Source organism: Haliotis rufescens, unplaced genomic scaffold, assembly GCF_023055435.1.
Source record: "Haliotis rufescens isolate VD_foot unplaced genomic scaffold, xgHalRufe1.0.p SCAF_2, whole genome shotgun sequence".
In the NCBI taxonomy this organism is placed as follows: domain Eukaryota; kingdom Metazoa; phylum Mollusca; class Gastropoda; order Lepetellida; family Haliotidae; genus Haliotis; species Haliotis rufescens.
Window position 1 is genome coordinate 60,422,165 of NW_025963890.1, and position 16,926 is coordinate 60,439,090.

Here is a 16,926-nt window from a genome sequence, read left to right on the forward strand (position 1 = left end):
TTCGTCTCCCTATGCTGGCGCCATTCTTGCCTATACTGACAAGTATGCAACCCTGTCTCCAAGAGTGATATCCTTGGTAACACTTTCTTCTGGAACAGGGAACATGATTTTGCCTTATCTTGGGTCAGTATTGATGGAAGCATATTGGCCAATAGGTCACATGTACATAGTAGTATGCATCACAGTGTATATGGCAAGTTTATTTATCACAATGTGCGTCATAGCCTCTATAATGGACAGGAAGAAGGGATGAGTGTGTAATGAACATGAACATTATTTAAATAAGTCACTTCTGTGAGTGACAATTCACCTTAATCAAATGCATACAATTGAATTTTGTCGTAATGAAACGTTTTAAGAAGATTCAACTTGATTCGTTTTTCAGTTAATTTGTTAATCAAGACAAAAACAATCATGTGTCCATTTGTGTATCTGTTAGCAGTTCAAACTCTTTTCTTATCTTTCCTAATTTCCATCTTGAAAATACCAGTTGGCAAGTCAGGGTGTAAACTTCTTATCAACTATTATTTGGGGCGAAACATTTTACATATTCAGTAATCCACTCATATAATTTTCACCCCTATTTTGCCTTTGATGGAATCTATTTTGTTGGATAATCGGTAATCTGGCACCGATGTTTCATATTCAATATTTTTGTTTTGTTTATTGAAGTATAAATATAAAACCCACTGCACACACTTTGTGCAAATCTGCTACACAAATTTACACAATATGCACTGGATTTTACATTTATACCTCCATACTGCAAAAATATATTGAAGTCAATTCACACACTCCATGGTTTCTTGCCACTGCATTTGGATTTCCCAAAGGAAGCGGGATGTCTTCCAAATTATATGTTGTCCAACACAAAGGTATGAATAAAAACCAAGACAATATTCATTATCTTTTTTATTACACAGGCAACAGAATCTTTCCATAATAGAGAGACACATATGAGTACACCTGTACTGAGCTATCTGTCACAGAAAATACAGAATATAAGAACTAATATGCAGGAAATAGAAACTATTCTAATTACTAAGAGGACATTACCAGCACATATGACACGCACTATCACCAGACATTACATATTTCTACAGCACTAGATGTATAGTTTTCAAGAATATAGTAATTATTTTGGTTTCAAGAGGTTAGGAACACAGACATTTTGTTACTTAATTGGGTCCTGAAACCAACAACAAACTGAACAGTAACACAAATAACAGAATAATAAAGTATCATCAAAGATTGTTTTCTGAATTGTGGTAATAAAGTTAGATGTTTAAGTCATAGAGTTGTCAACTTCAAATATCACTATTATGCAGAGTATTGTCATCCATTTTCTCAAGTATCAGTTTGGTGTCAAAGTAACTTCAACCCATGATGTACATGTATGTCCAAAACAAAGGCTTATCATCTGAACATGTACGTTTTCCTTTCAATTAATAAGCATTTTGTAGATATTTATACACGACAAGGACAGATAACTCTAACAATAATTCAAGGCATGACAAGTGTCAGTTGAAATTTGATCAATTTCTGCCCAAACCAGAAACAAGATACTTCTTGGCCAAGTCTTTAGCTAACATCACATTGAAGATACAATATGTGGAAGCATCTCCCACATCGTCCAAGTTGGAGGTAACAGAACTCCTACATCAGCCACTGCACATACAAACCCTGTTTCCTGAGTATCATCAAGCAACATAGAGCATCAACTAAAGCTGTCTATACCTGAAGCAACGCTGCACAATAGAGTCCCAACCTCCATAACTATCCAGCTTCACCAAAAACTTGTGAGGGTGTTGCTGAACACAACGCAATATTGTTCCTATATCACAGAGTCCAATAAATAATCAAGTCTGGACTAAGCACGAGTCTACTTATTTTTTCATAAGTGAAATCGAGCTCCAAATACAACAGTTCCATGGTAACACTGAATACTCATCATTTGACAACATCTCTAAGCACATATAAAGAAACAATCCCTGCCTTGACCCTCAGACTATGCCTATCAAGGTTGAGTATCCCTATCTAAAGTTGAGTAGTGTATAACATCTTCAAGAACCTTTAACAGCAGTTTGTCAATTACATATGTTAATGTTTAAAATTATTCCTCAAAGGTATGATTGGCATTGTCATAACTAAAGCTGTGTTCTGGAGTACCCATCCAATTCTGCAACATTTTCAAGTTCAAGAAATCTTTCCTCTTTCTACCATTCAACGGCTCAATATACACTTTAATGATTTACTGAGGATCTATGTGTTACAAGAGATGATGAGGATGAACACAAATATGACATTTACTATTTGTGACATGGTTCCACAAGATAAAATGCTTCTACAATTAAATACAGGCAATGAAAATATCTTAATCCTTCTACAAACTGTAAGTAAGAGGCTACTAACAGATCGGGTGGTCAGGCTTGCTAACTCCGTTGATGCATGTTACCATATCCCAATTTTGAATATCATTAATCATGATGTCAATCACTGGACTGTCTGTTCCAGACTTGATTATTTACAGACCGCCATCATATAGCTGAATATTTTGACTGACTGCGGTGTTTAACAACAAACAAACAAACTGTAAAACAGTTCCCCTTTGTATTGTTACCTGAGTTCTGTCATGTTTTGAACGTATCAACAATGCACAAAGGACGCCATAAAGGACAGGCTTTCTCTCCACTGAAACACTTGACTAGATCATTTTCACATCTATTCAAGACTGATTCCAATGAATCTCATCTTCGACAACAGCCTTGCTGAGACTGCTCTTTTGTAATACCCTGAATGCAACAAATCATGGGGAAAATGGCAATTAAACCAACCCATATGCATGAGTATTTCAGTTTTTGAAATCAACACACAAAAAACATGACATTTATAACATCCAGACACCAGGACTATATACAATATATGTAATAAATGCTATTTCCCTTGGTTGAATTCTGCATTAATTTATTATTCCAAAGCAGTAATCAAGAACAGGCATCAAGAGTTTTTGCAGGTAGGCTTTTGCAATTCTGAAATACTGATTCTTTTAACTGTTTGCCTGTAAATCAACACTGACATGCAATAGAACAAAATAAGAACGAAGCTCTTGAGATACAGATGACTGACCACTTCCTTATGAAATATTCTTGACATCAAACATAGGCAGTCTGGATCACACTCTCCTTAAATCATTAACTTATGATTAGGAAATGTCTTCAGAGTAAGTGTTGAGGTCTTCAAAGTCCCTCACATGTCTTTTCGTTTCGTTTATTCCATTATGCATGAGAACCAAGAAAATCCTTTAGACTGATGATGCTTTTGGCAATAGATTTTGAAAGTTGGCAGGACATAAATCTGCAAATACAAACTTCCAATAATGCCCACCTTCAACCAGAGAAGTAGATCAATTTGAATGATTGGAAATGAGGAAACAAAGAAAAACATTTGAGTCAATTCCTTACAAATACAGCAGCCACAAATTAAGAAAAGGCCAAAACATTAAGGAAGAAAGGCCAAAAGAACTTTCCTTGTCAAAAAAATAATATTTAAAAAAACAGCTTCTTAAAATCCAAAATAATTCGAAAAATTAATCACAAGGACATTATATTTAGACTTGGTATGTTTGTCATCTTTTAATTGTAACTGCAAGAAAGCAACAAAGGCGAACCACAGAATAGTGTTCCAAGATAGTCACAAAACATATGTTTACTTTCTAATGGTTCTCAAAAAATCTCATAAGATACTTAGTATTAGTACTAGTTTAGTATTAGTACTAGTACTTACATCATGATGTTGGCATCACTGCAGGGGCTTGTTAGGTACACAGACACCTCAATATCTAAACTGATCTAGACTCCACAATATTAAAAGGTATACATACCCTATAATGTCTATATATGTATACAGATCCACTTATATCTAAGTGTACACAAACTCTAATGAGAGCTAGAATATACAACCAATTGTTTCCAACTGGTTATAGCATAAAATTCAAGAGTTACAACACTCTTGTTCCAAACAGAGCTATGACACTTTTCCAATCTCTGGAAATGTGAACACTACAACAGAATAATGCTCAATCTTGACTACCTGGCAGGAACAATGCTATTCAAGGTTTGCCAATAGATGTCTCCTTATGATGAAAACAGATCATAATCAGCATTATATTATGCTCCATGAACAATGTCTTCATCCATGGGGGGGCGCGGGTGGCCCAGTCGTCCAAGGCGCCGCGATTCGCTGTGCAGAGTTGCGTCCCTTGGGCACGCCAGAAACCTATGATTGTGGGTTCGAATCCCGGTTCGCCCCGATTATGTTTCTAGGTTTGTCAGCACCATACCCGTGCTCGTGCATCACTTCGGGCTTTCCTTCCACATTAAGCTGACATGCCGAGATATTACTGGAATACTGTTGAAAGCGGCGTTAAACCCAACTCACTCACTCACTTCATCCATGGACTGGTTCTCAAAATGACCTGATACAGATTCACAGAAAACTACGTTGTTTTATTGGGTAGTCCATCCTCCAAGACAACTATGCATACGGGACTGGGGACCTGTTCTTGTCCTTCAAAGTTTGCCTTGAAACAGGCAATTCTTGGCTCAAAGTAACCAACCAACAGATTGATATCCTTGGGTTGAGTGCAATTTGTTTTGTTTGGAAAGAAAACATTTTGTGAATCTTTTGCACAGTTCCTCCTTTTATTTCGGGAAATGTCAGGATTCAAACCCGGGTCATCGAGCGAACGCTTTAACCACAAGGCTACCCATCGCCCCCAATGTTTCATGAAGATGCAGTCAAACACTGTTGTGTCAAACTTATATTTGTCTCAAATTAAAAGCTCCATCCTGCGTATTCCTTCAATATTCATCAATTTTGGTTGCGTCAAATATCAGATAACTCAAAATATTTAATATGTGCAGTAGTTGTTTTTTCATTATTGTCATCATTATAACAAATTTGACCAGCAAGTTGATATTTTCAAGACTTTTAAGACAGAGAAAGATGGCATCAAATCTTTGTTTAGTTTACCAAAAGGTTACCAAAAAGGTAAGAAAGTGGATTCAGCTAAAATATCTGATTAACAAGATATACTAGGCTAGAGTGCTTACTTCATTGCTCATAGATTATTCCATCTCTAATCAACCAATGTGGACAGCAACAATGTTTTCTTGCATAATGGATCCGCCAAACTGATTTTACCCTGATTTCGAGATAAAAAAACATTATGCTTAAAAAAATAATTGCACCCACAACGCAAAGACAGGGATCGTTTTCACAATGGAAGGGAAGCAACTCTTCTGCAATTGTCACTTGCCATCAGCAGAAGTGTATGCTGCATCTCTAGCATTCGAATCACTTACTTCCTGCTGATTACGGTCATATGCACATATGTGCATCACTAAAATGATGCCTAATTGAGGCTGGTTGCAGTTTGTTTTCATTATTGTTTGCGTTTGTCATAAGGTAACATAAGGTGAAAATACATTAGCCGAACAGTCACAAAGCTAAACAGCTATGTTATTCAAATAAAAAAAGCAGAAATGACACAGTTGGTGACTCGCCATCGAATGTCATGGTTACTGCTGTGTCGAATTTATGGCTTCAATAAGTTTTGCATCTTTGCAAAGGTTGTTCTTTCCCCCCTCAATCATAATATTTTGACCCAAAGAAATTGTAATGCATCATACAAGGAAAAATTGGCCTGGCCTAAATACAAAATAGCTCAAACCTTGGTTGCTTTATAGCAGAGGGGGTTTATACCGCTGACCGGAAATAGTAAACACTTTTATAAAATCACCTCATTTACTGTTGCTATCAATATAAATAAAATTATTTTAAATACCATAATTAAAACCTTTTGAAAACTTATCTTAAAAACTTGAAATCACAACAAATTATGACAAATCGGGAGAGGACATAAAAAAATGTATTTGAAATTGGAATTTTTTACTATATATTTTTTTCAACCAATTAACCTGAATACTTAAAATACCAAGCTTCACATTATTCATTTTGAACTAACCATATATATTAGGTAGGTTGTAATAAAAAGAATCAAATTCAAATTGGTTTGGGCTTTGCAGGATAGGGGTTGGGGTGGGTGTCGGAGGAATTCTGTGAATGTTCATTTATCTGATCAAATACAGAGCCATCTGCCAACTAAAATAAATTGAACCAAATATCTTTTATTGTACTTTCTGATAGTCTGTCGAATCTGAAAAATTGAACACCCCCAAAGTGTTGCATAAGGTGCCTGAATTTAAAGCTCGGATACACATCACAAACAACAATGGCAAATTAAATGTCTTGCCTGATGCAACAATAATCAGTTGCCCTTATTTGGTTTATTGCACATGTTGTTTTAAAATCAAAACATCCAAACAAAACAAAACCAATAAAATGAAACACAGACAAAGAAGCTAAAAATGATTAGTTAAGAAATATTTTTTGGAGATTTGTGATATTTTGACAAAATGTGGTTAGACATTGTTGTCTGTTGTAGTTTTCCTTTGGCTATCAAAAAACAAAATTGCAAAAAAATGGTATTTTCCTGACACAGGTCATTTTCAGGAATAAATTATTATGTGATATGTCTCAAACCTTCAATGACTACTGAACATTCAGAGCTATAAAAGTGCTACTCTATGGTACAGCAACAAACCATCAATGCCCACACGATATCATACTAAATCTACATGCAATCCTGTCATTACGGACAATGACGGTTCAGAAACATCGTCCTCGGGACAAAGGGTAGAAATGAAAATCTAACTGTATTCAATTCCTATCATGAAAAGCTGATACCTGACCTTGAAACCTTCAATACAATTTTTTAAATATTTCTTCCCCAAAATGCATTGATCTAACAATCAAGATGTTCATTAATCAGGTGAATTGCCAAAATGGAGGGGCAAGGACAGGGTTTCAAAAATTGCACACAGACAAGTATTAACATAATATTCAAAACATACAAATGAATATGCTGTCGATTGACTAGGGCTTTGGTCATTGCGTAATATCAATTTCCTCTCTCACAACTGAGGTGAGAGAAACACACTTTTCTTCACAATGATGAATATCAAAGGTTCTATATATTTAAGAACAGAAACACCTTCTGTATAACTGCACAAAAGATAAAAATACCATCAGCCATGTGATATGAGTCTGTGTCAATCACACATGAACAGCCTTTCCCATAAAGCAATGAAAAAATCTTGAATTTGCAATAATACTTGAAATGATGGTATCATATAACACCTTTTGAAATAAAATAAACTAAAAAGTTAAAAGGGGGGTAAAACATTCAAAAACAAATTATGAATCTATTGTGTCCAGTAACAATGAAGGGTACAACTACCACTGAAATCTCCTTTTGATGATGCGGAAGAACTTTTCATTATATGGACGAAAGAAAACTCGTAGCTTGTCAACAACATCTTTACTTATGTTAGGGTGTTTTCTCCCCTTCCCATGAGCTAAGCACCGTTCCTCACCCTCCTCCGTGAGCGTACAAAACACACCTCGGGAAACATTGAACACAAAACGATTCTTGCCGATCTTGTGTTCCAGCCCAAGATAGGATTCCACCTTGCGAATCTCAGCCCAAGGCCTAACCCGTAAGTTGTCTCCATCAATAATGTGTATCTGCTTCAGAGGGAAGAAATGAAGCCATTTCAGTAAATGGCGATGGTATATTGAGCGCTTAACTGCAATGTAAGACTTGTTTATTTCACCCGTCTCTGGAACCAGAACAAGCTTCTCAAATGGCTGCATCTTCTTGTGTCGCTTGACTTTATTATCCAATAACTGGGCATAGTCAGAAATAGTCCTCTCTACTGGGTCGCGCACAATGAGCAGGAGACGTACCGAGTTGTTCATAACGTACACTCGCTCCGGCGCAACGCTTTCTGTGAAATACGCTGGGGACTTTTCTATTGTGATTTGATCCTTGAAAGAGTATGGCATCTGATGGCGATACCAGTCGTAACCCAGTTGGTAGTTGTTGTCCCTGTCGAAGAAATGAACCTCTAAACTTGCTCCTTGGACGTCTGGGTGAATACGAATGAACTGGAGAAGGGCGCGTGTCCCTGCTTTGCGAGCACCGATGATCAAGCACTGAGGTAGGCGACGTTTGGCATGATGGAAATGCATGCGATCATTAAAACTTAAGCTGGTATTGTCCCCTTCTCTGAACGAAAACAAACAGAGAGTGGCCGAATGTATGAAGTTGTAGTTCAGACAAGACAGGGAGATGAAGATGATGGAGAGGATGATGATGATGATGATGGCGACCTTGTAGCGAGAGAACTTCGGGTACCATAAGCAGGCCCTTGGGGTAGCACTTTCCGTGAAGCGGGTGGATTTCTTCCAAGTCATGGTTCATCTGTAACAAAAATACTAGGTTAGATTTTCTGGGTTGAACATATGTACTACATGATTCGAGCCAGTCAATCGCTGTTACTGCAGTGGCTGTAAGATTGTATGACAAGAGTGGTGACTTTGACTTTCCTAAGTAAACTTTCCCTTTGTGTCGAGCAATATTCCAGCAGTTCCAGCCTTTGGTGTCTACATTCACATCATATGAGGTACAACCAGGCATGCTCTTTCTACAAACATTCCACACAGCGTCATATGACTCTTGCTCCGAAGTTGTTTGATCAAGGTTACAACATTATATGTATCAGTAAAGCTTTCAAAACAGTATATGGCAGACATGTGTATGACATTTTAAAATTTTAAGCATCACTGACAAAAATGATATCTCAAGTCATTCCCTATTTTGATTTGAGCCAAATGTTCCCATTGTTTCAGGTGAACAATTGACTTGCCTTTGCATGTGTTTGTGGCATGTGCCACAGTTGGGGCAGCATACGCTCACCTATTCACAAATACCTTGTATCATAACTATTTGATAGTGATTCATAAACACATTAAAATATAATCGGAATCATAAAAAGGACTTTGCTTTCAGTTATATTTCAGTTACAACAATATGGTCCGAATATAATCGAATCTGGGCCAGGCAAACCAGGGACTGAAAGCATGAGCAATGATCAATGCCACCATGGCACATTGCTACATGTCATCAGTTAAGCCAGACAACATGACCTTCATTTTAGTTCTTCCCACAAACATGAGGTCATGGGGACTTGAAACTCCCACAGGGACTGAACTGATTGCAAAGTGAAGTAAAACTTCTACTACCACTTGATTTAATTTTTATATCAAACTTAGACAAATAACATGCTGCATTTGTTATAATAAGTGCCCAGATGCTTAGAAAATTGACAAAAGGGAGCACTTAATAAAATCCTACACAACAAGTTACATCTCTCACTCAACAAATTTGTCTAAACATTGACAAAACTAAACGTTTTTGATAATCGATACTGAGCAATTACCGTATTCGACGTAATAAGCCCACGGCGATATTTGCTAATATATTGGCTAGTGAACAAACCCAATTAGCACCCCTTCCGATTGATCAATGTACGCAAGACTTATTTATTCGTGTATAATACGCACTCATAAATTATATGTACCTTTAATTATAGGCAATTAAATTCGGGACAAATATATCTGTCGTATATAAACATTTCAGGCTGTCAGCATAAACTTCGAAATTTATGATCTTTCAGCTCTGTTTTTTTTTTTCACCAGAATAATATTCTAATAAGAACCCCCTATTTCTAATTTTGAGAGCACCCTGGGTGCTTATTACTTTAAATATGGTATTTTCCCCTTCTTCACTGCTTTTTTCTGCTGAAACATTATTTAATAACATGTAGAAATATGGACTGCCATGTTAATGTTCTGATTTAGTGGGGGCTCTTACAAAAACTATACTTACAAAAAGGTCCAGAAGTTGGTCAGGGAGCACTTTAATATTGGAGCAAGGCACTTAATACAGTGAATAGTGTAACTAACACTGAGCTGCTTTCATATTGAGAAGCATCTCCCAGAAGTCTTTTGAATAATAGTTCATTGGCTAAATCATTCTGTTATTATCAATGACTTATCAAGGTTAAACAAATGTTATACTTTCTAAGTAAAGTACAAATTCTCTTACAGGGATTCGAACCCAGACTGCCAGACTGAGGCAACAAATCCCCAGCACACAAAGTCAGCGATCTAACCCACTCAGCCACTGAGGCTTCCACAACACAATGCCATTTAGAAGTGGTCAAATGTAATTCAATGTCTCAGTCAACATATAAAGAGTTACCTCCCCTGCACCAGACACCCACACTGAGTCACGTCCCTCATAGTTGCAGGTCCCTCCACACACACATACGAGACAGTAGTGGTAGGGTAGCCTTGTGGTTAAAGTGTTCGCTCATCACGCCAAAGACCTGGGTTCGATTCCCAACATGGGTACAAGTGTAAAGCCCATTTCTGGTGTCCCCAACTGTGATAATGCTTGAAAATTGCTAATAATGACACATAAACTCACTCACTCACTCACACCAACTATTCAGTACACTTTGTTTTCAAGAAACAAACAGAAACATCAACAATGTTAAAACCACAAATTAACTCCCACGAAACAATTTGCTATTTCATGTGACTTAAACTAGTTGTGATATTCATTTATCTCAATCCTGGCCAAGATGACGTCCATGTGGCAGAGACTAAGTTCAGACACTTGCCTGATGACCACTAGATTTGGGGGCACAGGTGGCCCAGTCGTCTAAGGCGCCGCCATTTGCTGTGCAGAGTTGCGTCCCTTGGGCACGCCAGAAACCTATGATTGTGGATTCAAATCCTGGTTCGCCCCGATTATGTTTCTAGGTTTGTCAGCACCATACCCGTGCTCGTGGGTTTCACCGAAGTGGTAAACGTCTGAGACCTGCAATACTTCGGGCTTTCCTCCCACATTTAGCTGACACTCCATTAAATAACTGGAATAATGTAAAAAGTGCTGTTAAACCCAACTCACTCACTCAGTTTGATTTACAAATCTAATGAAGCATCATAAAATCTTCAATTTCTAACCATGAAATTCCCCAATACATCCCATGTTCCCAAACACCTAAAACAGCACTTAATCTCAGCTGGGTATCAACATGGCTACGGTAAATGTGGGAGATGTCTTTGCTACAACAGCAAAGTAGAGACACGTGTGAGCTGCATCCATTGTTAAGTGGAATACTGTGTCCTCCCATTACCTGTTTCTCAGTGAGGATGTTATTCTGTGCTTCGACTAGTTTGTTTACCATGAGATGAAAGGCCTGAAGCAATACACTGTTAGATAAACTCACTGAGTCTATTAAAATCCAAGCCCAGCTGAATATTCTCTGCAATCAGAATCAACCAACTCCCCAACCAGGAAGCCAATGACTATTTTATCTTGTATGAGAGCTCTATTCTATTTTGATACATGTATCAAATTTTGGATCTATTAATATTATTGTTGCAGTTGATGATGATTATTGTTTATCATCATCATCATCATCATCATCATCATACGTCTTCAGCAACCAATGCCTGCCGTAAAAGGCGACTACGCTTGTCGTAAGAGGCAACTAACAGGATCGGGTGTTCAGGCTTGCTGACTTGGTTGATGCATGTCATCGTGTCCCAATTACGTGGATCGATGCTCATGATGTCAATCACTGGATTGTCTGGTCCAGACTCGATTATTTATAGACCACCGTCATATAGCAGGAATATTGCTGAGTGCTGTGTTAAACAGCAAACAAAAAAACAAACCAAATCATTATCATCATTGTTAATAAATATTTCAAAATGAAAAGGTCATGAAACAAAACAAGCAACACAAGGTTAGCAAGTGTGCTGCGTCTTATGCCTCAGTCAGCAACATTTTCACTACATCACAGTGTCCTATAAACAATCAAGACAGGGCCAGGCCAACTGGTGGTTCACAGCATTAGCAACCATCCACCACAATAGGGCGGAGTGACATGGAATGACCACTCAATCCACAATTAATTTTTATGACCATCATTGGGTTCTGGACAGAAAACCCACTGATAAACACAAATTGAAGTACTATATACTCTTACAAACAGACAGACACATGCTTCGAGTAAGTGAGCAAGGCCGTAGTTAACTTTTTTTTGACAGGGGGGGCAATATTTGTACAAGTATCACTTGTCCCCAACTTGTATTTTCATGATTCAAATAAAACTGTTTTCTATAAAAAATCCAGGGCATTGGTGAGTGAGTTTGGTTTAACAGCGCCTTGAATAGTAATGCTTTGAACAGTAATTCAGCCATATCCCAACATCTCAGCTCGATGTGGGAGGGAATCCTAGAGTGATGCAGGTCATAGATGAAACCCTCCATCACAAACCTAAAATGATCATAGGTTTCTGGCACACCAAAACCAAAACCAACCTCTGCATAGTGAATTTCAGTATCTTAAATGGCTGGATAGTCTTGCGCCATGACTGTGGAATCCATACATGTATATATTATTTTTTTATTACTTAAAGCCTAGGCAAGTCTAGATCAAACTAAAGCAAGTCTAGGTTCTTTGATTCCAGAAACAGCAGAAGAGGGAAAAAAAATTATTCTAAAGAAATGTTTTCGTTGACTACATGTTGTCAAATGGCTGGTGACCATGAGCTGTATGAACCAATAAAACCTAATGACATGTTCATACATGAAAGGGGGCACAGGTGGCCCAGTCGTCTAAGGCGCCGCAATTCGCGGTGCAGAATTGCGTCCCTTGGGCACGCCAGAAACCTAGGATTGTGGGTTTGAATCCTGGTTCGCCCTGATTATGTAGGTAGGTTTGTCAGCACCATACCCCTGCTCGTTGGTTTCATGATGAAACTTTCATCGAAGTGGTAAACGTCTAAGACCTGCTTTCTTCCCACATTAAGCTGACACGCCATGATATAAATGGAATACTGTTAAAAGCGGCGTTAAACCCAACTCACTCATACATGATAAATCATATGGCTTTTGTACCATGGCTACCCTAAAGACCATATTTCCAATCAGTTGGAGTGAGTGAATGAGTAAAAGCTTACACTTATTTTAGCAACATTCCAATATCAATATGTGGGGAACGCCAGAAATGGGCATAACATTTGTACCATGCGTAGAATCAAACCCAGGCCTCAAGTATGATGAGTTAACGCTTCAACTACTAGGCTACCCCACTGCAACCTCATTCAGTTTGAATGTTTCAAGTAGTAGATTCTTGTTAACTAACATCTGACATTACTGTTGTTATTCTCAAGGAACATTTTAGAATGTTGTGTTAAAGATATAATCACACCAATGTATAACAATTTATACCTCACAAGATGACAATAAGATTGTGCATCAACTGCTGAAGATAAATGTCATTCTTAAGCATTGATCATATGAGGAAACAACCCTTGTAATCATATTTATCATTTGAAATGATGGACTATGATTGGTTGAATTCTTCTGAGACACATCATTTTATTTTAAGTAATTGAAGAGGTTCCTTCAGACAGCAGTGAGAAGATATGAGATGAGTCATCGAAAGCTATATATCCTGAGCATCAATCTCCAGGCACACATGGGTTCAAAAATACTGCTACTGAGACAAAGAAACAGAGAGACAGTCCACCGATTAAAAGTTAATCTGAAGAGTCAATAATAAATAACAAAAAGCACCAATTCCGCAATGTTTATGTGTGTGCAAATTTAATGAGTGAGTTTGCTTTGAACAGTATTTCAGCTATATGTCAATGTGTGTCTGCAGGAGGAACTTCAAATTTAGTGAACACATTATTGAAATGTTCATTGTTATGTGCCAGATACAATGTCTGTCCGATTACAGAGGGACGGGAAGCCTTTTATCCATATCAAAAAGTTTATCCACGCATTTGCAAGATGTTACTGTGCCATGATTAGATGGGAACCGATATCCAAGATGAATTATATTGAGATAGCCATGTGAAGGAAGAGAAGCGACATTTTGAAAATTCCAAGATCTACCAAATCATATTTACCGTATTCGGCGTAATAAGCGCCCTGCTCTAATAAGCGCCCACAGCTAGTGAACCATCCCAATTAGCACCCCTTACAATTTATTCGCGTATAATACACACTCCTGTGTTATATGCATCCTTAATTACAGGCAATTAAATCCTGAAAAATATATCTGTTGTACATAAACATTTCAGGCTGTCACCATAAACCATGAAATTTATCTTTCAACTGTTTTTTTTTCAGCAAAATATTATTCTTAAAGAGCCCCCTATTTCTAATTTTGAGAGCGCCCTGGGCGTTTATTACGTCGAATACGGTAGTTTGAATGTTTGTTTGTTGTTAAATGCTACATTCAGCAATATTCCAGCTGTAGGATGGTGGCCTTTTAATAACCTGCACCAGACAATACAGTGATCGATATTGTAAGCAATGATCCATTCCATTGCGGAATGATTTCATGCAATTAACCAAGTCATCGAGTCTGCCGCTATTATTTCCATAATGTAGCAGTGGATACACTTATTTCATTGAATGTCAACTTTAAAAAAGGATTCCAGATTGAAAAAAAAAAACGGTGCTGTTTCGGAAAACAAGATGGCTGCCACCACAATAACAGGTAATTGATGGGTGTAGCTTGTAACATTATCAATGATCTTATTCTTCTGAACAGAATGTACACAATGCCTACCAAACTAAAGTCAAGTTTGCCTTATCTAAACTCTTGACTGTATCTACCTTTATAACAAAAAGTATTTTCAGGAAAACTGATTTAAATATGTCAATATGCTGATATATTTATTCTGTGTTTTTCAAGAACTGTCAACAGAAAGTGAATCAATTGTTATCTTTTAATTCACTTTTAAGAGCAGTTCACATGCTTATCTTAATATTTGTGAGGAAAATGTATTGGACCTCCAATAACACAGCCTTTGAGCATAGGATCAGCAGTTGCAGAAACATTATAGAATTGTATAAACACACAACACGGTTTGTTAATAACTAATGGGACCCTTTCAAACAGTTTGTCCTATCAATGAGTCTTCCCACTCCCCCCAACGGAATACATTTTATGATGGTTATCAATGAATGTTGCCTTGTCAACTTGCTGTTTCTGGTTTGTTGGACATTGTTCTTTTTCTACTGACAAGGGATATGAAAAAAAATACCTCTGATTACAAACAATAATGAAAGCTCTTTATTTGCTTTTTAGTACAGGCAACTTTGTCTCATAAATACTTGACTCCCTGGTCAAACTGTTCAAATCTTTTTTTCATTTAAATATTCATCAACACAAAATCTAATAAATGTGTGTGGAGAGACATTTATTTCAATTATTGTTTATCTTAAACAACTGTTCAGGCAACTGTGTACATTACTTGTTGATGGATAAGATTTATGTGAAGTATTAATGTTTGGTAGACAATTTTCTTTGTCTGTAGGTACTTTTGGGAATTAATATGCTGTGAGGTAGGATGCTTGGTTGTAAAACAGGCAGGGAAGGAAAATCAAATATTTAAGTTATAGCCTTAGTGCCATCTTTGTCTAATTAGGATTCAACATATTTGTTTCATTTTCATTGGAACCCAAATATTTGTTTTATTTCACAGGAAACACAGGAAAGAATAAGATGAAAATACGAGTGAGTGAATGAGTATGGTTTTACGACTCTTTTAGCGATATTCCAGCAATATCACGGCGGGGACTTCACACATTGTACCCATGTCGGGAATCAAACCCGGGTCTTCGGCGTGACGAGCGAACACTTTAACCACAAGGCTACCCCCCGCCCCTGATAAAAATAAGAAGAAAATGTTGAAAAATATCTCCAAATTCACACCATCCACAGAATTAGCTATAACAGGTCAGCTTGTAACAATATTTCGACGAGACCCTCCATTTTCCAAACTATAACCACTCCCCACACAAATATCAACACAGGTTTCCACAGCATTACTTACACGAGCCCAGAGGTCAAACAGTTCATGGGGATCAATGGAGTGAATCTCTCCACCGAAATTGATGAAGAAATAAACTCATCCATTCAGGCCGTAACAAAGCAGGGACATAATACAGGCTGTGGTCCAGACACTGTTCAGCTGTGATAGCCTACACATCAAGTAATATGGACTGTAGTCCCTCAAGCCTGCAACTAACTCAATGGTGAATGGCAATGTTGGTTATAGGGGGGTCGGTTGCCCTAGCAACACATTAATAAGAGTGAAAATTAACTGAAATTTGATTAGACACAAGTTATCACAGCCAACACAGTGTAATGTATTGTGTAAATATACATCTTGAACGGAGGTACATCGAGGGGGGGAGGAAGAACAATATTGATGGTGGTGTTAGTCTGGGATCGCAGGCTCTTTGTGCAATGGCACAGTTGGAATGAGTTGAGTACCAGTAGAAAATTGGAACGTTAGTTTGCTAACATGAAATGCCATGACACAGATTTCCTGTTTGATTTATGTATGTCTTAAAATCCAATCTGTTTTGTTGTTCTTTATTTCAATAAGTTACAACAGATTGGTATGTGTTATTGTTAATGTGCTTTGTGTTTTGAAACCTTTGTAAAATGTATGTTATCTTTTTTTGGATTTTGGTAAATTTATTTCAAAACCAAGAGGTTGCTGAAATATAAATGAAATTGCAAAAACATGTTGATGTTAGGAAAGAATTGAATTTAGCTCTTTAATTCAAGAAAAAAGAAAAGAAATATATATGGTGCAAACATAAAGATTGACAGGTAGGGCAGAACAAATCAATTAATTTTCATTCAAATATTTCAAATCAGTGAGGCAGGGAGCATTTTTCTGTTTTTCCACTTTAAAACAAATTGTTCAAAGCATCTGGGAACATTAACTACTAATGTATTTGATTCACAAAATGAAGCATGAATGTTTTTCATAAGACTATGAAGGTTCGGGGGTAGGGGTATTTCATCCTGTGGAGAAACAAGGGAACACTAATTCCAGTTCTCTTTGT

At 37.3% G+C, this 16,926-nt stretch overlaps 1 protein-coding gene across 2 annotated transcripts in view; it reads right to left on the minus strand.

Moving 5' to 3' along the window:
* Nucleotides 1-5,278: 5,278 nt before the first annotated feature.
* Nucleotides 5,279-16,926, minus strand: part of LOC124142205 (heparan sulfate glucosamine 3-O-sulfotransferase 1-like) — a 287,594-nt gene continuing 275,946 nt past the window's right edge. For both annotated transcript variants that reach the window (XM_046510542.2, XM_046510534.2), the window contains exon 3: nt 5,279-8,386. In XM_046510542.2, coding sequence (XP_046366498.1) covers nt 7,357-8,379 — 1,023 coding nt within the window. In that variant the 5' untranslated portion in view covers nt 8,380-8,386 and the 3' untranslated portion in view covers nt 5,279-7,356. The remainder of the gene's footprint in view (nt 8,387-16,926) is intronic.